Source organism: Fusarium venenatum, assembly GCF_020744135.1.
Source record: "Fusarium venenatum strain MPI-CAGE-CH-0201 chromosome Unknown EDB82scaffold_2, whole genome shotgun sequence".
NCBI lineage: Eukaryota > Fungi > Ascomycota > Sordariomycetes > Hypocreales > Nectriaceae > Fusarium > Fusarium venenatum.
The window spans coordinates 7,804,910-7,827,265 of record NW_027072130.1 but is presented as its reverse complement, the minus strand read 5'-3'; the positions used below and the strand labels follow the sequence as shown (position 1 = coordinate 7,827,265).

General features: G+C 48.4%; 4 protein-coding genes across 4 annotated transcripts; 1 reads left to right on the top strand and 3 right to left on the bottom strand.

Moving 5' to 3' along the window:
• Positions 1–1,244: 1,244 nt before the first annotated feature.
• Positions 1,245–4,397, bottom strand: EDB82DRAFT_501492 (HbrB-like-domain-containing protein). The gene has a single exon (XM_065608645.1). The coding sequence runs from the start codon at positions 4,196–4,198 to the stop codon at positions 1,655–1,657; it is 2,544 nt and encodes an 847-aa protein (XP_065465019.1). The 5' UTR covers positions 4,199–4,397; the 3' UTR covers positions 1,245–1,654.
• A 618-nt stretch (positions 4,398–5,015) lies between these two features.
• EDB82DRAFT_567240 (SPX domain-containing protein) lies at positions 5,016–12,728 on the bottom strand (the record flags this gene model as incomplete). Its single annotated transcript, XM_065609839.1, has 10 exons — positions 5,016–5,045; positions 5,357–5,795; positions 5,843–5,951; positions 6,004–8,439; positions 8,543–8,652; positions 9,372–10,153; positions 10,204–10,554; positions 10,608–11,793; positions 11,853–12,255; positions 12,563–12,728. The coding sequence occupies 10 exons, from the start codon at positions 12,726–12,728 to the stop codon at positions 5,016–5,018; spliced, it is 6,012 nt and encodes a 2,003-aa protein (XP_065465018.1).
• Positions 12,729–13,255: 527 nt separating this feature from the next.
• On the bottom strand, positions 13,256–17,127 carry EDB82DRAFT_426308 (P-loop containing nucleoside triphosphate hydrolase protein; the record flags this gene model as incomplete). Its single annotated transcript, XM_025736064.2, has 2 exons — positions 13,256–16,269; positions 16,320–17,127. The coding sequence occupies 2 exons, from the start codon at positions 17,125–17,127 to the stop codon at positions 13,256–13,258; spliced, it is 3,822 nt and encodes a 1,273-aa protein (XP_025586708.2).
• A 1,496-nt stretch (positions 17,128–18,623) lies between these two features.
• On the top strand, positions 18,624–20,807 carry EDB82DRAFT_501483 (uncharacterized protein). Its single transcript, XM_065608644.1, has 4 exons — positions 18,624–19,457; positions 19,509–20,208; positions 20,261–20,568; positions 20,622–20,807. Exons 1-4 carry the CDS (start codon positions 19,037–19,039, stop codon positions 20,675–20,677), a joined length of 1,485 nt encoding a protein of 494 aa, XP_065465017.1. The 5' UTR covers positions 18,624–19,036; the 3' UTR covers positions 20,678–20,807.
• Positions 20,808–22,356: the final 1,549 nt, after the last annotated feature.

Here is a 22,356-nt window from a genome sequence, read left to right as displayed (position 1 = left end):
AAAAGAAACCAACGTCCATCGAGGCTTGAGCAAAGGCAAACGATACCCTAAGACCAACACTTTTAAGATGAAAACTTGGTAAGGACTAGCGAGAAAAGTCATGACGTGAACTACATACGCTGACTGCCCCCAAGCCTAGTCGTACATCCTAAGACATTGCAGCGGGCATAGGTGGAGGAGGTGAAGGACAAGACAAATTGCTTCATGCATCTATCGCGATATTCAGGTGGGCCATGAACTAACTTCCGCCGCTAGGGCCAAGAAAGGGTAAGGAACCGGTCACGTGAAAGATACACAGTGCCGCGCATCTTTCAAATTTTCCTGCACTGTCTTCCAATATCTTTCTTCGATGCGGCTCTCAACTTTCTTCTCCCAAGCTTCAATCCTTTCCAACAACAACAAACCGCCTCTACCTCTCTTCCCACGCGAACACGACGCGCGAGATCACACGACGACTGTCTTTCCGGAGCAGCTGTTTTGATTTTGAACAGCTTTGTCTGAGTGGTGCGCTTTGCGTCTTGCCGTGCGGGATGTTTGTTTGAGGTGGTTTGTTTGGCTTGCAAAGAATTTTTTTCTTTGCAGCCTTGCATGCAGCTTGGATTTTAATGGTAAGAAAAACATTCCCTTGTGCCTCGCAGCACTCCATGCCCCCATCTGAATGATGACACTTGTTGCACACTTCTTTATCCACCTGAATCGCCCATGAAGATATTCAGTATCCTGGGCCCTAGGCCTGTTACTTGCCAGTATCATTGTCTGACTACATCAAACACACTCAGCTTTTCTAGCACGCGCATTCTTTGCAGCTTCGCTAACATTGCTTCAACAGATTTATGAAAATTTGCTATACCCGAAACTAACACAACTTTGCCAAGCTTTCTAATATTTAATGTAAGTTTGCAAAACATTTCTTCACAACCAACCTCTTCGTTTTTCATGATGAAATTTTCCACCTAATTCGCAGTTTCCACTCGAGTCCCATTCGAGCCTTTTTGGGACAGATGAGGGTATAATTATACTTCCTTGGATGTCTGATTAAACACCATATTTCGCACTTTGCTGTTGACTATTTTTTATCAAGTCTTGAAGCTAACTGTTGAAAAGTTCTAGATGTTACCATGGGAGACCACTCCGAATCTAAATAAATAGAACAAATAAAATTATAATATTTTCCTCCAACTTTCGTGCCAATTTGAATCGTGCCAGCCACCGTGAAAAAAAATGCAACAGGAGTCATGATATAGCATGTATCATGACACCTTGTAAAATTGCTACTGTTGCACCTCTTTCTCACGAATGACAGAGTAGGCGAGTCTACTACGCGACGGTTTCTGTGATGTCTTTTCGTTCACATTCTATTAACTGCCAAAATCTTTAGATGTTCATTTATATTCCTCAGCTATACTGGAGTATCGCTGTAGTTACAGAGATCTTCAAATTCGATCTCGTACTCAATATCGTATTCTATCCTCTCCGCGTCTCAATCCTAAACGTCTTCAAACTCGATTTCTTCCTCGCTGTCCTCTGCATCGTCTTCTTCCTTCTTCACTTCGGGCTCGATCTTCACTCGCTTGGCCTGTCGATCTTCTGTGCTTGCAGGCGATCCCCGTTTGATCGCTGATGTACCTGCCACTCATCATTTCCAAATCAATCGCTAAATAACACGAACTTCATCCCTCATATCATCCCTCCTCACTCTGCCACCGACCATTCCCCTTCGGTTTCTTCCTGTTCTTCCTCTGCCCAACCAGTTGAGCTTCAGCATCTTACACAGCTCCACGACCCTCTCGTTTCCTTCAGCGCCAACATCACCTGCCGATACGCCCGACAAGACACTCATGCACTGTAGCATTCGGCCAACCATTTCTGTGATGTGTTTCGAGTCCTCGACGTTCTGCTCGCGGTCCCGTAGACTGGCCAAGGAAGGCACGGGTGGAATCCCCCCGCTTCCTGAAGGCGTGAACGGTCTCAAACCACCATCGCTACCGTGACTGCCGAAGCTGACATTGCTGATGGCTCGACTGCGACCTCCTGCGGAACCTTCTCCAAGGAGTGTTGTGCTTGTTGAATTGTAAGAAGCGTTGGATGGATCAAGAGACATTGCTGTGCCAGGACGGCCAAACGATTCAGAAGGCGAAGTAGATAGTGGCGCTTCGGGTGCAGACGACATTGCCATGCTTGCAAGTGACGATGGTAAAAATTCAAGAGAGAGCCGTGAGAATATATTCTTGAGCGTGTCGTAGCGTGGTAAAATGACAGTATCTCTGTAGGCGATGAGTACTAGCCTTCTCACATCAAGGACTGATGGTGCTGGAGCCACACGAGCTGGTCCCCCTGAACCAAATGAAGAAGTGACAGCACCTCCCCAAAATTCACGAGCTTGCTCTCCGGTCATGAGTGTACCACAGCCTGATACCTCGAGATCCAGCGGGAGGAAGACGGCCTGCATGTATGGCAAAATGGAGGTGAAGGTAAACATCCAAAGCTCCACAAGCGTCGGAATAAAGCGATCCTCAGGGGTCTGACGCAACGTTCGATCCAGTGACAAGAACCCTGTGTGTAGAAGATCGCGCAAATCTTCCAACATGGTGTTTGGTGAGCGTCTATGCATGCACCATTGAATATGCATTTGCACAACACGGTTAAAGTCTTCCACAGGAAGTCGAAGATCCTCACCCTCAAAGATGACCAGCAGTTTGGCTCTTAGATACGGCCACGCATCGTCCAGCGACATGTGGTTGTGGAGGCCTAGCTTTCCAGGGTCAATGGGATCGTACATGGTCGATTGTTGGGACAGGGATGGTAGACTACTAGGTCCAGGCCATTCGCTTTGCCCATTAAAACTAGACTCGCCATCCAGCCGGCTGTCCGATCGTTCGGCGCTCTTCTTGTCCTTTTTAGCCTTGGAAAACGTTGAAGACGTGGGCGCTGGGCTTGGTGGGATATTGAAGTTGTATAAAGGGTTTGGTGCGTTGGGATCTGTTGGGCGAGAGTTGCTGGCCGCTGATGATAACGGGAGATGGTATTCATCTTTAAGCTTGTGCTTTTGCCGCGAAAGAAAGTGGTGCTTCTTCTCCTTCTCCTTGCCCTTCTCTTTGTCCTTCTCTCTTTCTTCAGTAGGCGTTTCGATAGGTCGTATGGTTGCTGAAGATGAGTTGTTGAGGTTGTATATGGATTGATTACTCGGATCAACCAGGCTGCTTGTACTAAAGTTCCCACGCTGAAGAGCCGAAAGAGCAGAGCCAATCTTTCCGGGACTCGGTAGCGGCTTCTCCTTCGACTCACCCTTTGTGCTGATTTTGCCTGGACGAGAGAAAAGCTTGACCTTGGACTTTTCTATCTTGCTTGGCTTTTCAGTCACTGGGGGCGGCGGCGGAGGTGGTTGTGAATATGGTTGAGGTGATACCCTAGGGGAGGTGTGGCCAGATCGAGGAAAAACGACATTCGCAGCCGCCGTGGCAGCAGAAGAGTGAGGTCCGCCATATCCGCCATGGTTCACGAACCCAGTATCCCGCGGCGCACTCGCCTCTGTCAAACTCAGCATCGGAGGACTCGTGGGGCCTTTACTGCCGCTTCCTCGCCGCACACCTTCGTTAGGATCACCAGGGAAAGGTACTGTCTGCGAGCGCTGGCGTGAATGGTTCTGATGCGACATGACAGCCGCCTGCGCCGCCATTTGGCTCGCGGACAAGCTAACATTAGAGGCAGAGGCAGCAGCAGCAGCAGCCGCCGCCGCGGACATGGAAGTGGTAGATGAATTTTGTTGAGACATTCCGAGATGTGAAGATAGATTCGAAGTGCTCATGGACGGTAGGGTAGGTTCAAAGGAGCCTTGTGTAGCTGAATGTTTGCGCGCATGGCCCTTGACCAGTGTCGCCGGCGACCCTTGAGTAACGGACCTTGCGTTCGCTGGTCTCGAAAAGTTGTGATGACCTATGCTTGCAGTACTTGAGTTTCCGTGTGTCGTGAACTGTGAGTATATCGGTGTCGCGGGTGACGAGGGCTGCAGTTGTGAAGGTTGTCGCGACTTGGGTATTGTTATGGATGGTCGGGGGGTCTCGTCTTCGTCGTCTGAGGTTTCGACTCGGCGTAGAGCAGGTCTCGAGGATTTTGTTGAAAGCTGCGAAGGCTGGGCAGACGAGCTTGATAACGGATTGAAGCTGCCCGGGCCGCGGGGTTGAGAGCGTGAGGGTTGCATTGTTCTTTATGCGACGTCAAGACCGCTGCTACATCTTGGTCCCATGCGGAGAGCTGAGGCCGAATTGACAGGGCCTAGTGGGGTGTGTGAGACTTGTTTCGGGGCACCAGGGGTTCAGAAAAAACTATGGGCTTGTCATGTCGCAAAGAATGATGGTCGAGTAAAGGTAGTATCTCAAAGTTGTTGTTGAGGGTGAACTAACAAACAAGTAAGACTGTTCATAGGAGCAAACAGGGAGTCTTGTCTATTGAGCAAGCCACTGTGCTGACTAACGCCGCTACGTCAAGGAAGCATGAGATGTGATCACATCCATTTCCACTCAATTGATATAGTTAATGAGAATAATAGACATAATTTAATGTGGATCGAAATGTGCTCCTACATAGATCTGCAGAATCACCCTGTAAATGCCCAATAAATTCTCAATATCTCTTATAGTGTAGTTCACTTCTGGCTGTCTCCATAACATAGAAACAGCCCGGTATGTGGGGTTGCTTTCAACCCCGCGTCAACAACATCAAGACTCGACTCTTTCCTTCAATCATTCGTCATTCAGCTTCATACGCCAAACGCTTTCCACAATGTCGCAACCAACCCTCACCGCAGACTATACCTCCCCGGAGAGTGAACCTTTCAAGGTCTCGCACACGCTACCCGCTATTTCCTCTACCGCTTCTACGACCGACAAGGCGTCATACCTCAAGGCTCTCCGCGCATCTATCGCTGATACACAGTCCACGATTAACCAGGAGCTCACAGCACGAATGGAGCAGGACAAAGCGAGAGATGCAGCAGCTGAAGCGAAGGAGGAGGAAAACTACGGCGAGGAGGTGGTGGAAGAAGAGGACTGAGAAAAAATATCATCACGTTAGCAATAACGAAACCCTCCGCGACAAAATGATTTGTATATGAAGGGTATTCGAAGAAATTCAAACTGGCTACCACCGGTCCAATTCATGCAGATGCTCCCAAACAATGCTCCCGCTCAGCATGACGGCCTGTCTAAAATCCCCGACCCCAACTTGGCGCCCGAGCTGCGTCCACCTTGTTCCCAGTTGCCCGGTTCAAACAGCCATAGTGCACCACCGTATTATCCGGTAGTACAGCCACAACGCTTCCACCAATACGCATACCTCCTCCGAGTTTCTTGTGGCATACAACGCAATGTCGTTCGTCTGTGATAGCGACATGGCGATTTCGCCCACCTTGCCCGCCTTGTACATGGTCCCCAAGGTGCAGTCGCGCTGCGATAGAGACACCATCGGCTTGTCGAAGACCAGCAACAATCCTCGACTCATTTACCAAGCTATTAGCTGAACGAATGCGCCCTCGGAAATAAGATTCCAGTGACCGAACAGGAAGATCATCTGGAATCAGACCTAAGGTTGAGGTTGCTGGGAGACGTGATCCATGCTTGGATAGCAGATCAAGTGCTGGTTCCAGGTTAGGTTGGTTGGGTGATGAAGGCTGAAGGTAGAGCGATAACAGAGTATGATAAATAGATGGCGTAGCCTTCTCAGGATCATCTCCAGCATCGTTCTTTGTGTTCTGTTGAAATTGAGTAGTGTCTTGAGTAGAATTCACTCGGTTACAGTATCTATCAAGGTCAGTATATGAAGCACCGGAACATCGGCAAATACGTACTGTTCAGCTTTCTGGTAGTCCTTCATCTTGAACACGTAAATCTCAAGTGCCTGTTTGTGCTGGCCCATCTTACTCAAAACCACAGCCTGTGCTTCGTAGAAAGCAGGATCTACGCGATAGAATCAGCATACATCGCTATAAAATTGGAAAATACCACTTACCGTCACGAGGAATCAGTTGGAATGCTTTGCTGAGGCTGTAAACCTGCACTGGTTCTCTCAAGAATTCGTGTCTCAGGAACTCAACAAAGCGATTCATCATCTCGTTCCATTCGTCACTTTGCTCCATCTTGGTCAAGTTCTCTACAAAGAGCTCAACCAGTCGGTTATGGAGATCCGGCGTCATATCTTCAAGTTCGTTGATGATGTGTTCCAAATACCGGCCTTCCAACTGGGTATCAATATCGTGTAAGAAGGACACAACTTTTTCCCGTGGCAAAGTTTCGGCGTTCTCGGTATCCCCTATAAAAATCTCTAGTGCGGCATCAGGACGAGCCTTAAGAGTCCATTCTGCATGCTCGAGAATGAGATCGATCTCTGATGGCGGAAGATTTTTGAGATACTCAATGGTACGCTCAGGGCCATGAAGTGCTGGTGCGGCATCATCTGGCTTTTCAGCAGCACCGAAGCGCCGCAGCAGCTCCAAAGCTTCCTTATGTAGCTTCTTGCCGTAGAAGAAATCGACCAGCTCATTGTAGCGATTATGTTCCAAAAGCTTTTCATTAACCACATTAGGGTCGCAGAAATTAGGAATTCGGAACAAAGAGCTTGCCAATGTTGGCCGAGAGAACATGTAAGCTCGAAACAATGTTGTATCGACAAGACGAAACGTGTTTCGCAGCTCTTCTTGCAGTTGTTCTTCCGATTCATCGAGTCCTATTCGTAGGAAGGTCTCTGCTATCTCTTCCGTCGAGCCATTTCGCTCGCTTCGAGGCTTCAAGTTTCCAGTGACCGGGTCAAGGACACGCTGTAGCCGAGCACGGGTTCCAGCAAGATAACTGTTCAATTCCAGAACTGCATTGGTCAAGTCCTTGTCTTTCAAAGGCTGATCGTCACCCGAGTCAGTCTCCTTCACGCTAGCGACATCATCGCCGTCAGTCGCATCCTTCTTTGAGAAAATGGACGCGGTGTCTGCCTGGGGTCTCCTATAACTGCCCGTGAGATATCTGGCAAACCCTCCTTTGCTCGATGGAGGAGTTTCATATGTTGGCGAGAGAGGTTCAGGGGTACTAGTACGTGTGCCGTTGGTCTTCTTTGGTGTTGCGGGGGCCTCGTCCGACTCCTGACTCTCTTCATCCTCGCGGCCTGCCCATGCAGATAGCTCTCCAGCGATAGAGGGGGGAAACATCTTGAGTACTCGCTCTGGGGGTGCATGTACATCATCTTCATTGAAGAGATCCATAGCCTGGCGGTATTTCTTCTTCTTGAACAACCCTTCGGCCTTCAACATTTTGACTTCGCGTAATGTCTGTGTCTTGTTTCTTAACAAAGCATCCTCTAGCATCTCCAAGATACTGATTGCCTCGTCTAAATGACCACCATCCACAAGCTCTTGGATTTGAGAGTCATAATCTGTTGCTTCCATCTTCCAAACACATCGTTCACTTGAGATATGGAAACCTTTGCCGGCATGTGCTAAGCTGTAGGATGGTGGCGGAAAGTGAAGCTGGGCCGCACCAGGTAGTGACAAGTTTTGAAGTGACGAGAGAGTCGAAGGATTTCGAACTTCGAGCGAACCTTTCGAAGGTGCTTGTAGAGCGAGAATGTAAGGATACGAATATCCTATGGATTCAGGGGCATGCTGCCAAGGGATTTGCCGTCTGTCGAGAGACTTTCCATCGTCGTCGATAAATAGCGTGTTGATATCCTTCACAAGCAGTATTTCGCCTTCCGCCAGCTTAGTAGCCAAAGGTTTGGGCATATAGCCTCCCAAACCCATATATCCCATACCGGCACTGCTCATCGCACCAAAGCGACTGTTCTGTCCGGCTGCTGGCCCCGAGCCAGGGCTTACAACATCTTCAACTTCGCGTGTGACCACGTTGACCATGACGTATCCGCCGTTCAAGCCACACACCAGCTTTGTTGCGCTCGCCCATGTTACTGATCGGATCGACTCGGCTAAAACAATTTCGTCTACATCATCGGAAAGTTCGCTCTCAAGCCAGCTCCAGAGCAAGAGTTTCCTCTTGACTGCAACGGCCAGCCGGCTTACAATCTCGGGGATACCAGTATCTGGATCCTTGACAATATTTGAGGTTGACGCAAAGCAGGTTGCGTTCTTGGTTCGGGGCAGAGTCTCGATAAGTTCGTATGTTTTTAAATCGTGGAATGAAACATGGTAGTTCGATAAAGAAACAATCGTATTTGCGTCTTTGATAATGGCAAGCTGCTCGATGGCTCGTGTTGAGAAGCGCTCAACCTCTCGCATCAAATCTGTTGGACTCGTCGATTTGGCTGGAGTATCGGTATGGCCATTCGGGGACGTTGCGCCATTAGCATCTACATCAACAGAACCATTCTGTGATGGGTCGGCGAGGCCGTTTAAACGGTAGATCCGGAGGGCGCCATTGTTAAGGCCGACGAGAACGCGGTCACCTGAAGATCGAGGCCTTAGTTATGCACCGATGAGATCATGAGAGTTGCGGTGAGGAAAGCAAAAGCAACCACATAGAATAAACAATGGTGAAGATAAACATACCATGGGCAAGAATTGTCTCAATTTTTGCTCTCGTTTGTTGTTTGAGCTCGATTATAGGACGGGCTGTAAAGGCGGAGAGCATGGCGCCGGCCAGCTCGAAGCTGTAGAGGCTATTGGGAGAGGGGGCGCATCAGTTAATTCGAGGGCTACTCAAGAGTAGATATTGCCAGGAGAAACTATCGACAGGTTGAAGAATAAGTGACAGAATCGACGGTGAGTTGTTGTATGTGTTGATGTATCAAGACAAGAACGGCGGTTGAGTATGCGGAATTCGGTGGCAGGCGTGGCAGGTCATGCCGCCAATATCGACGTCAACAGCATGGCCAGAGCTTCTTGCATCAGCACAGTGACACAGTGCTACTCGCACTTACACAACATCACAAATGTCTTTACATTGATATACAACTGTCTTTGCATCTTTACGATTTACAAAGGTCTTCGATTAAGTCGAATGTATTGGTAGTTTATTATCGTCATCTTGAAAAGGTTATAAATATCCTCAAACACTAATCTTTTCCATGCTAATCTACTCCCATAACAATGTACTCCATCCAAGATACCCAAGTACAAACTTAAGACACCAAAAAGTAACAGTTAATAACTGAGCTATCAAAATGATTTGTCTAAAACCTCGACCATTAGTCAAGTCCAGCGACTTGCATAATTCCATATCCAAGGGTTACCACCACAACAAGAGTAATGAGACTGCTGGGTACACCACGGCTGATAAAATGCTTGACCTGCAAATATCGCTGACCGAAGGGGTCTTCCTTCATGATCGCAGCTGTGAAAAGTCAGAATTTGATCGAATTGAATCATAGTGATGAACTTACTCATATTGGGGAAACCACTGGTGGGCAAGCCCATAGCGGCACTGCACATGAGAACACCACCCATGACAAGGAGGTTGGGGTGAGGCTGTTCCATCGCAACACCGACATCGAAGACAAGGGGAAGGAAGATCAGAGCAGCGACAGTGTGGCTGATGAAGGTTGCGATAACCAAAATCAGAGTGGAGAAGACAACCAACACACCATATAAACTCATACCCTCCACCTTTTCAGAGACAATCTCGGCAAGAGTATGCAGAAGACCAGAGGACCGAACAGCCTTACCCAGTGACAATCCACCAGCAGCTAGGATGATGATGGTCCATGGGAAGTTGTTGAAGTCCTCCTTGGTCAAAAGACCGATTCCGAAGAAGAGAACAATAGGGATAATGGCAATGACACCCATGTCTCCAAACTCATCTTCAAGCTGGTGGCTGGCGCACCACAAAGCGATGGTAGAAATGGTGACGATAGTGACAAACCACTGCAGGGCAGTGAACTTTTCCTTGACGGGGCGAATGGGCGCGATTGTCGTGCCTTTACCTGGTTGGAATGTAACGAGAAGTAGGAGCCAGATCAGAACAATGGATACAGCTCCAACAGGGATGACAATGAAGAACCACTGGAGCCACGTAGGTGCGGGCTGCATGATGCCCATGGCCACGACATTCTGTGGAGATGCAATAGGGGATAGCATTCCGCCGATGTTGGATGCGAGAGCAATGCCGATAATGACTGCCTTTGACATGTTTGAATCAGATGGCAAGGTTCGAAGCATGGGCTACACAATTGTTAGCATAATTCTACTACAGTGGATACCCACCAACTTACCTCAATAATAGAATAACAAAGGACAGGTGCGGCAACGTTGCTAATCAACATAGATGCAAAAGCAGCCACGAACATGTTGGCGATTAGGACAGTTTTTGGTTGTGTTCCAGCTTTGCTAAGGACAAGCGTAGCCAGTCGCTTGTCGATAGTGCACTTTGACAAAGCCGCTGCGAGTGTGAAACCACCAAGGAGAAGCATGATGACAGGCGTCCACATGGCAGCAAAAATGGCAGCGGTGGCTTCCTTAGAGCCAAGACGCTTCTGAGGCTTACCGGGGGTCTCATCGCGAACCACGTTCAAGACCACCGAGAGGAAAGGAATCAGCAGCGAAGTCACGAAGAGAGGTATAGTCTAGAAAGGGTCAGTGTAAGTTCTTCGCGAATCGTCCTCTCTGTGTAACTTACCTCGGTGGCCCATAATAGACTGACAAAAATAAGCATCGCCAGACAGTTCTGCTGCTCGGGCTTCTCCATGATAGGGAGCAAGAGCAGCAGGAAAAAGACGGTAAGACATGCAATTAACGTCCAAAGAGACGTACTAGCAAGCCATGGAGGCAGGGTAATTCTTCCGAATGGCGTACGGAATTGTGTGACCTGAGCTCCCTTGGCCTCGTCGCCCTGTAACCTCCTTGTCACATTGCCTCTCTCTTGACCGAGAAGCGCCTGCCCCAAGCCAGCCGCCTCGGCTCTTCGCTCTATGCCAATAAGATCTCTCCATACGGTGTTACGTTCCCACACGACATGTTCTCTGAGATGTGAACGAAGATCCTTGCGGGCCAGCGCTTCATCTCCGCCCGTGACAATTTCAGCGAAGGCCGTCTCCATCTTGGCGATGTTCTCTTCAAGCACGCGCTTGGTTTCGTCCTTAAATGGGTAGGCAGTCTCGACGTGGGCTCGTAGGTATGGTCCCTTCAACTCCTTGTCGAGAATCTTGTCAAACTTCTTCAGTACCTTGGTGAAACCGGTACGGTTGAGTTGGATAAATGACTTCAGCTCGCAGAGCGATACGTAGAGGCCAATAATGCGCTTCTTGAGCATAATGGCCGATGAAAAAATGCCCGAGGAGAACATGAGGTTTTCCTCGTTCTCATCTCCAGCAGTGCTGAGCCTCCTCATATCTCGGCCCAAATCGGTGGAGGCATTCATATCCTCAGAGCGCGGCTTATTTATGCTGTGAATGGTTCGCCTTCGGCCTCCGCTGCTTCGTCGCCTTGTTGTCAGGCCGGTAGTCTCATCTTCTTCCTCACTACCACTCTCTTCGTTGTCGCTGCTACGACTTCTCGGGCTTCTTGAGCGGACACCGTTTCGACCTTCGGCTCGGTTGTTGGCAGACGATACAGAGAGCCGGCGCAGGTAACGATTGTCGGCGATAGCATCTTCTGCTTCGTCGCCAACGTCGCGTAAGAGTTGTGTAGCCTCTTCGAGAAGCTCGCCTTCCTTGGAGACATAAAACGAGCAAATCTTCTCTAGCTCGACGCCCAGGGCCCTAGAGAAAACTTCTTCGGCATCTTCTTGGTTGATAAGAGGTCGCGATTCAGCGTCACCGGTACTGCCGCGAGCCTGATGGGCAGTCTTTTCAAGATGGTAGATTCTAAATAACGGCTGAGTTAGCACAATCATGATTTTGCTGTGCCGAAGAACCCAACGTACAGCTTCTTGAGGTTGCTGTAAGCAATGTAATGGCTGCTCCAATCTGGAACAGCATTGAACTGAATACTGTGTGAGAACTTCATCTCGTCTTGTTCTTGAAGCCAGCGGCGCTTTTCGTCTCGTTTTTCTTTTCTTCTAGCCTCGCGATCTGCAGCGTCTCGTCGAGCCTGGATGGGAGGGTAATCAACAAGCTCGAATTGCTCGCTCGTATTTGCGGTACTGTCGCGTAGATACTGCTGTCGTGGTGCCGGGTCTGGGTCGTCTAATAGAGAGGCAGCAGCACTCCCTCCTCGGGTCGAATGGGCGTGTTCGAGGCGGGTTTGAATTGTAGTAGGGGCAACGCCAGGAGCAGAGGAGGGATTATCGAGGGATGATGGGGAGGGAATGGTTGCGACTTTGAAGCCTGGCGTGGGAGGGAGGTTAAGTTTTTAAGTTGACAAAAGTTCGGAACAAATCGAGATGTGTTTCGAGGGCCCCCAATTGTGTCACTTGTTGTGAGTGGATGTGAATGTGGATGAGGGAATCGTCAAGGTAGCCCCATCGGCCAAGGAAAAGGTCCAACACTAAATGTCCCCGCTGAGATCGCAACCTTGTTTTGTACGATTAGTAGGAATGAGGTGTTGATACAACGATAATTGCAACAAGATGAGACTTGGATATAATGCACGAGGCCAGATTGGTGACAATTGGGAGGAGAGGCGAAGCAACACAAAAGTCAAAGGGGTCGAGGGACGAGTCAAACGAGGCGGATGCTTGCAGTAAAGCATCAATTTTATGGCCTATGATAGGCTGGACTTGGATTCGCGTGCAGCTGGACCCCTGTACTCTGTGACGTCGGCTTTCAGTTATTGGGGGAGTTGCAGCGGCTGCGGCCATGAGAGACGGGTTTCAACTTTATAGACGAAGTTTCTATTGTGCTTTGTTTTAACTTTTATACTTCAATCTCCTGATGCAGCCTTGTCTCGCTCCTGCATCTCATTTGTTTCGAAATTGAAGATCATCTTTTCCGTCCGCTTACAAAGCCAGGGCCTCATTTATAGAATCGTTCAAAGTTCATGATATATCAGGTTACCGACGACGGACACAAATTCAGGGGATCACAAAAAAAGTCCATCATAGCACCAAGTTTTGGTGTGGCTTGAAGTCCTCCCATGATCAGAAACGTGGGTAAATTCCCTGAATCGACAGGTTCCTGGCATCACAGTTGCACCCTCTACAATTCGTAGTGAGACAGCAAAAGAGGTTAGAGGTCAGTCAGGTCAGGTGTTGGAGACGTGGGGGTAAACTTCTCCAACTCCAACTTTAGCTCAGAAAGACATACTCAAAGCTATCCGTACACATTCTACCGATATTCATTAATTACCCGAATTATGGTATCTCATACAACTTTTCGACCCCCCAGCTTAGTTCCCCAGCATCTGCTGCAGGGCATTTGTACGATATGTCTCGCTCCTTTCCACCAATTCCTCGTGTCGACCCTTTTCCACGACTTTACCCCCCTCAATCATAAAGATGACATCCGCCTTGCGCACCGTATGAAGCCTATGTGTAATGGCGATGACAGTGATACCGCGCGCTACACGCTCTAGTCCTTCTTGCAAAGCTCGTTCACTTTCTGCGTCTAGTGCACTCGTGCTTTCGTCAAGGAGGAGCAGTTTAGGTTTACGCACAAGGGCACGCGCAATCGCTAGACGTTGACGCTGACCGCCAGAGAGCCGCGAGCCGTTAGGCCCACATTCGGTATCGTAACCGTCGGGCAACTCCATGATAACATTGTGGATGTTAGCCAGCTTGCAAGCTTCGTGGATCTCGTCTTCTGTGGGCTCGTGATCAGGGGTTGAACCTAGCGCGACGTTGAATCTGACTGTTCCGTCAAAGAGAGCACAGTCTTGAGGAACAACTGCTATATCGTTGCGGAACTCGGTTCCCTCGCGTGCGCAAATGTCAACGCCGTCAATCTCAACAATTCCACCTGTTGGTCGGTACATACGTTGGACCAACGACATGATGGTTGATTTGCCAGCGCCGGAAGGTCCTACAAGACCAACAAATTGACCAGCAGAAATGGTGAAAGACATGCCTGTCAAGATCTGAATATGAGGCCGAGCCGGATAGGAGAATTGGACATTTTTGAAAGCAATGGTTGCTCCCTTGCCTCCGCTGCTCTTTGCAGGAGCTTCGGCACGATCTTCAACATCTCTTTTGGTACTCTCGAGAGCAAGTGTAAGCTTGCCTTTTTTGGCTTCATCCTTGGAAGACCCAAGGCTGATCAAACTCAGAATGCGCGAGGCGGCAGCCCTGGCGCGAGACACTTCAGGCGCAAGACTGAACATCTGGCCCCAAAGCTGTGCACTAACAAGCATGCAGATGAGAATTATAAAGAACTCTCGCTGGCTGGCCTCGCCTGCAGTGATCCGTGTTGATCCCCACCAATAGGCAAATGCATATATCAGGTTTCCAGTGCTGTTAGCCAGGGAAAGCCACAAGTTGGCGTACATAGAAGCCAGAGTTATCTCTTTTCGAGGTGCTCTGAGAGCACGGCGATATGAGCTCATGACTTCTTCTTCAATAGACAATGAAGAAATGGTCTTGAACGAGTTGACAGCCTCGTTAGTGATGCCAACTGCGCCAGTGAAAGCGCCAGCGTGACGACGCTCAAACTTCGAAAGCGATCGAAGCTGCATAATGCCACAGCCAAGAAGGATAGGCACAATGACCAAGCATACAATGGCAATTTTCCAAGCAAGAATATGTGACAGGATGATGGCAACCAAGAAGTTGACCATGATAGAGAAGATTGTGCCAATAATGGAGCCGCTGAACCCGCCAACAGCTGCAGCATCCGAAGTGATGACGGACAGGAGTGCAGTTGGTGTACGGCCTTCTGACTGATGCCAGTCAAGGTCTTGTTCATAGAGAGACCGGAAGCAGAGAACTCGGATCTTGTACAGCAACTTCTCCGCGACCATGCCGAAGCCGGTCCAGCTTGTGGTATTGGCCAATAGTTCGACGCAAGCAATTAGAAACCACATGCCTCCAAAGAACTTGCCTGCCCAACGGATATCTTCAGCGGGGTTGCAGGGACTCAGGTTGTCGATGGTATAACCAAAGATTAGACCGGATGAGGAGAAAGTGAGCCCAACAATAGTGGCTGCAAAGAGACAGACAATAATGAGGAGGAGATAAGGTCGTACCATGCCGCCAATGGTCTTGGTAACTACCCATCCAGATTTGTTCGAGTCGAGAGCGGCGTCTGCTTCAGGAGCTGTGTCTTTCTCTTTAGCTTCCTCTTCTTTGGGCTCGTCTGCCTCTTCCTTTTCCATATCCCTGACTTTGAGGTCTATAATAGAGTCTTTCTCAGAAACGATGCCATCAGTGCGGACTGTGCTTGTGGTAGATCCAGCATCCTCTGAATCTACTGTCTGCAAGCGTACCATACTGGCATATGAACCGTTCAAAGTCATCAGCTCAAGGTGATTTCCTTGTTCTATAATCTCACCATTGTTCATAACGATGATGTTGTCAGCGTTCTTGATGGTTGATAAACGATGGGCGATTGCGATGACAGTACGATTCTTGGCAATAGATTCGATAGCCATCTGGATGCGGTGCTCGCTTGCTGAGTCGAGAGAAGCGGTAGCCTCATCAAGGATGATGATTTTAGGATCACGAATCAAGGCTCGAGCTAGCGCAAGACGTTGTCGTTGACCACCACTTACTAGTTTTCCACCAGTACCAACCAGTGTTCCGTAACCATACTCAAGTCTTTCAACGAAGCCAGATGCATCGGCAAGTCTAGCAGCCTCCTGAACACGGTCAACCAGATCAACCATATCCTGGCCGAAGCCTTGCGCTGCTGTCACCAAACTCTCACCTTGACGGAGCTTAGCGGCAAGATCGGCAAGGCCAGTGCCTAGGATTGTGGCTTTGAATCTCTCGTGTTCAAGTTGGGCGGAGTTCAAGATACCAAGGACAATATTCTCTATGATTGACCGGTCCAGGAGGGAGGGCTCTTGTTGTACAAGACTCATGTGACTTCTCAAACCCTTGACATTGAGGCCCTTGACATCATGTCCATCGAGAAGAACTATACCTTCGGTGGGATCATAAATTCGAGATGTGAGGCCAGCGACGGTAGACTTACCACTGCCAGAAAGACCAACAAGGGCTGTGTACTTGCCAGCAGGGCATTCGAAGGAGACATTGTTCAGCACGTTGTGGTGAGGTCTCGAAACATAAGCAAAAGAGACGTTTTTGAAAGACACGGTTCCTTCCACCGATGCGAGCTTCTCCCCCTTGTCGGACCCTGTGTCGATGATAGCTGGGTTGTCCATATCCTCGCGAAGTTTTTCGAAAGATCCGACAGCAGCGCCAACGAGTGGTAGTAAAGGAGCAATACCACCGAGAACAACGCAGGCTAAAATTGGTCAGTCATCAGGTTTCGTTCGGAGACTAAAACGTGCTTACCATCAACTAGCAAGAGAATAACAGTATAAATGTCACCAACAGACGCATCACCGTTGCCCTCGACCATGTCAGCAATTTGACTGCTACCCTGCCAGAAAGCAAGAGCGTTGGCCGAGTAGGCTATAAAGTAAAGCAATCCAGCTTGGACAGCAGCAACAAAGGCCTTATTGATTCCTTGCTTTCGTGCTCCCTTCATCCTCTCCGCAAAGATGGCCTCAAGTCGAGGACCTGCGCCAAAAGCCTGGACAACGGGAATGTTTGCCAGGACTTCTGAGGCGATTGAAGAAGCAGATGCGATCTTTTCGGACATGGCAGTCGCAAACTTTGCAGTAAACATGCTTCCTATGATGGCTAGCAACATGAAAGCAGGTACAAGCGATACAAGAATGCCTGCGAGTGTGGTATTCTTGACAAACGCAACGACGTACGATGAGACGAAGAACGATGTGCATCCCATGATAATACCGACTTTCTCCGAAGTGCCAGACTGAATTACCTGGATATCGGTATTAAGGCGGGAAGTGATTTCTCCAGCCTGCCTCTTGTCAAAGAAGGTAGCATCTTGCAACAGAATGCTCATGAAGTAGCGATCACGAATGCGATTCTCGAGACGGCGACTAAAGATTGACCAAGACACAATGTAAGTGTAGATAAGCGCAAAGCTGATCACGCCAATCCATGTGATCATGACAACTTTCTTGTTGATACTGTCTTGGAGTTCTTTTGGAGAGTATTGAGACACGACTTCGCCATTATCGCAGGATGCAGTGTTGAGATCGTTGACGAGTTGGCCAAATATGATGCCCATCAGAGGGAACGGAGCACCGGCAGCGCAAGCCGTGAGTGTTCCTACGGCGAGAAGAAGAATATCGATCCATGTTGGGTTGGCATAGAAGAGGAGTTGGAAGTAGCTGAAGAACGAGCGCAGCTGTGAAGGGTATTAGCAGTTGTGTAAGTAAAAAACCATTACAAGTGGACTTGTATTTTTGGTACAAGACTTGCCTTGTTTCTCTTCTTCGTCTCAGGCGAAGGGACTGCCATCCTGACTGTGAGTTGCAAGGCAACAATGATACGTTTACAGCTTGCGATACAATAGACACAGATAGAAAAGAAGAGGAAGAAAAGGAAGGGAAAGAGAACTCATGATGAGGGTTTTGCCGTGCCGCTAAACATCGGCCATCAACATCAGTCACTGAAGGGTATGGTCATCTTGGCGAACCCAATGACCCTCTCCTCCAGAATACAAAAAGCTAGGATGGCCGACCGCAGGAGACGGAATTAGTAATCCAGCTTGTGCTGCAGTGGTCCACACTCTTTGATCATTTATTTTTTGCAGCCGAGCTCTGCTTCTGTCTCGACCTCTCCTTCGGTAAGCAATAGAATCAGCCCTGGATGATCACTAGTGAGGAACAAGTTAGAAAAGCCGGAACGGAGACGGAGACGGAGCAGAGCCTCTACCTCTAGTTTGCTCTTAAACAAGCATAATTTTATAGTAGGTCTTACCCTGGTCTTGTCTTGGCATCTCTAATGAGGATAAGGTCACCGTACTAGAGAAGCGAAGGATTGAACATCCCCACTGAAGAAGAGAATAAAGTCTAGGATCCTACATCTCAAAGATGTAGATAGATGCCGTAGAACAAGCAGATGATGTTGGGATTTACCGTAACTTGCCCTAAGGTAGCTTGAGTGCTGCACGGTGCTGGTCCAGCAGTGCTGTGAAGAATATTATATCAGTTTTCTTGTGGAAATCAAATTGTTAATTCCGTTTTCAAGCCAAGCACTGATTCCCTGTACGAGTAACAAACAGCCACTTCAGATTGTTAAGGATTCTTCCGATCAGATAATTTTTTGACTAGGCTGCCAAGACTAAAATGTGTGTGTGACAGCCATCACTGTTGGGTTGGGTTATCAGATCGGCGTACAACTCAACTCGCATTAGTACTCTATACAAAGAACGGAGGCACTTTGAGTAAGCAATAAGGCCACAGCATTGCACAATAAAGAAACCGTTTGGTCTACGAAGTCAATGTTGGTGTTGTAACCGTTACTTGGAGTTGAAAATGACTCAAGTTAATTGTTTACACAAGCATATCCTTGCTGATCTTCAAAAGGCACAAGGAGATCGGCCCAACTCGTCTCTCCGTCCTACGCTACGAACCGTTAGTCCGGGATGGTTGCACACAATGTGGAAACATTGTAGCAATTTGATCAGATAACAGTCTTCTCACTGTGTCTGGCACTATGACTAAGCGGCGAGGATGGCTTTCCGTCGGATCTGATAATTCTTGTTCTCATCCCAACCAGTGGAGACAGTTCTCTCAATGGCTGGCTGCCGCTGCCTTGGACGGATCTGATAACTTTAACTCCACATCTTTAGCATCTTCAAAAAGTCCCCAACATCATCACAATGGAGCACGCCCCGCTACAATTCAGGCGAATCTCTTCTGTTACTGGCCATTTATGATTCACTCATGATGGGAAACTGGGGACTTGTCATGACAGAAACCAGGGAGATGAACCCTTGTCCCCAGAGGAGGCCGGTCTTGGCCCGATGTTGAGGGCTTTCAGCCGAGTACGATACCGAGCATCATGTGTCAATTGTTTTGCTGGCGGTTGCTTCGTTCATTCCCGGATCTGCATTTCTTTGACCTCCTTTTCCTTCTTTAATAGCTCGGACTATTTCTTTCTCTTCTCTTCTCTTCCTCATTTCTCAGCTCATGATCATCTCTCGAGTATCTACCAAGTTCTCGGGACGACTTTCCAAAGCCACCCACACTTGTACTCAGACAAGGCGTTCTGACACATCTCGTGCTTCTTTACCAACTTTTATTGCGCCGAATCTTTGTCTCTCTGCAGCATCTGTCTCGAGAGCGTCACTTCAGCAGCTCCCATTTCGAAAACATTCCATAGTCCATACAGTCAAAGGATTCGCTACAATGGGCTCGCTTCCAGAAACCTCAAGCGCCGTACGTGTGCTTATCCTCGGTGGTTGCTATGGTGGTCTAGCTGCTGCCGTCAACCTGTTGGATCTGAGCCAGGGTTACTCTCCTCGTATGAACTCTGAGCCATATACTCACCACCCCAACTTGCCTACTTTCAACATCGAGATCACCATCGTTGATGAAAGAGATGGTTACTGTAAGTGCTTTTTATCTCAAAACCGAGCTATATGATACTAACACATTACAGACCACTTGATCGGCTCTCCCATGGCCCTTGCCGACTCTGCCTTTTCCAAGAAGAACTGGGTCAAATACTCTGACATCCCCGGCCTCAAAGATCCCAGACTCAGCATTATCCAAGGCTCAGTCACCAGCGTCGACCCCGCTTCAAAGAAAGCCACCATCTCAGCCCACCTCACCGAAGAGAAGAGCACTCTCGAATATGACTACCTCGTTGCCGCCACAGGTCTACGCCGCGTCTGGCCGGTGGTTCCACAGTCCCTGACTCGAAAGCAATACCTTTTCGAAGCCGAAAACCATATCAACGCTGTCCAGAATGCAAAGCACGGTGTCGTTGTGGTCGGTGGAGGTGCCGTCGGCATTGAGATGGCAGCTGAGCTTAAGATGGTCAAGCCTCATCTCAACGTAACACTTGCTCATTCGCGTGACAAGCTTCTCTCATCTGAGGGTCTTCCTGACGAGACCAAGGACGTGGCACTCGAGCTACTCCGTGAGGCTGGTGTTGAAGTCCTCATGAACCACCGCCTGGCCTCCAAGAACAAGGTCTCGACTACCGACGGCAGTGAGAAGCATGATATTGAGTTCACAAACGGTCACAAGATGTCTGCTAGCGTAGTGATCATGGCCATCTCCAGAAGTGTTCCCACTACCACATATCTGCCCCTCTCGGCACTCGATGAGGATGGCCTGGTCAAGATCAAGCCCAAGTAAGTCAAACGAGTTCCTCATACGTCTCATCACTGACTAATTTCTCTGCAGCCTACAATTCGAACAAGGCACACCAAACGCTGAATCTCACTACGCTGCTGGCGACATTACCAAGTGGCCTGGTATCAAGCGATGTGGCGGCGCCATGCACCAAGGCCACTACGTCGCACTGAACATCCATCAGAACATCCTTAGCCAGCGAGCCGGACACGTTCCGTCATATAAAGAGATCGCAGTCTACCCACCTGTTATTGGTCTTGCGGTTGGCAAGAAGGCTGTTGCTTTTAGTCCAGACACTGGCACCACTACTGGCGAGGATGTTCTCCAGTCTTGCTTCAGAGATGATTTGGGTTGGACAAGTAAGTTGTATCTGATTTGCAGTTATGAAACAGCCACTAACTCACGATGACAGTTTGCTGGAATTACATGCAACTTGGTGGCCGCAAGACTGACGAGGCTAAGGCTTAAGTATAGATAATCATGGGTTTGGCGTTTGGGATATTATATAGATGACACCAGAATGTGCCATATGTTAGCCACTGTTGTTAGGATATTGTTTTGATGTTTACTGGGTTAAATAAAAAGTTTTTACCGTGCAACAAGGCCTACCATCGGACTGTTCAGTACCAATTTTGAAGCCATCTCCGGCATTGCTCGCTGTCTTTCGACCGAGTATCGCTAGTAGGGCCGGTTGAACTCATGTTGCAAAGCGCGAATAGTGAGAATCAAGGCTGTCGAGATGTCTCAATAATAATAAGCAAAGACGATTGGGAGTGAGGCTAGGAAATGGTAGGAAAGCTTTCTGGAAATATCTGTAGTTGGATACGTTAGAGTTTGTGTGAAAGCTTGTGAGTCTGGGTGTGGCCATTCGAGAACGAAAGAAGCCTCTCACATGGGCTGCAGTTTTTCTATTCACGTGCTAATGAACTTTTTCACTATATTAATTAAGAATATGTTGCAAATAGGCAAATAAGAACCAAGTGACGACTAGGAAAGAAATACTATGAAAGATTGACGTTCCTAAATGGCGGACTCGGCATCTTCGTTTACTGCCTCAACAACTAAGGTTTCCTCCAAGTGTCACTTAACATCTGATAACCGGCAGTAATGGCCTAGTGTCTCAGATGAAAACTGATTGATAAGATATTACCACATCGGTGGAACTGAGAGATCAGCTGTACCTGAGTGTCGGGATCGATCGGCATGCACACTGGTGATCAACAGCTGCAGAAGCACTAGATTTATCGGAATATCCACGACTGATATATAGCAGTTGACTGCTTAAGTTTACTTCAATACATCAGTAGTCCAATCATACGAACATTCTGTCCTCTACAAGATCGAGCTTGAAGCATCCTTCAGGTAATCGAGACGCTCGGCCGAGAGTATAAGGAACGGCGATTTTAAGCCAGCTAACACGAATTTTTAGATCAATCCATTGTTGATACTTCTTTATAAATTTTAAACAAAAAGAATCGCCGATGCCTTCTCAAGCATTTTCTAAAGCCGGCCGCTTCTAGTATTCATGCTCAGTAACGAGGCCTGAAACCTCATGTTGATATTGTATTACAATAGCCATATCTACTTCATTTAAACGAAGACAACAAGACGGCATACTCCGTGCCACGCTACAAGGCTGCGAAACATGTTCATTACTCTATTTCAAGCTGGATGCTTCTGTATGGACACATGGAGTGCTGGGACCCGGGTCAAGCAGCAAGCTGACTGCTTGTTTCATCGGAACCTTTGTCCCATACCCTCGGCGGTTATGATTCTATCAGGTCATAATTCCTCCATTAGGTACAACTTCTGCATCCGGCAAGGTTCATGATGAATTTTTTGCCAACGCCAACAGGGATCGGTGGGGTTGTGTGGAAATATCTAGTTAGTGTCGTTCGTTGAGCGGTTTATCAGATCGTGCTAACGAGCGGTCAAAACAGGCAATACTACGTAAATTTTGTCTAAGACCCTTGAAGTCCGACAATCGGATGACGAAGGGGGCGTGTGAGGAAGAAAAAAGAAAAATTAGTGAATAAGGGCTCATGTTATCAGATCCGCTCGGGTCCACTTGATAATCTTGACCCTGATCAGTCCGGGATCGTCAGCGTCTGCTAGCCATAAAATCTTACTAAATGGTTCCGTTATTG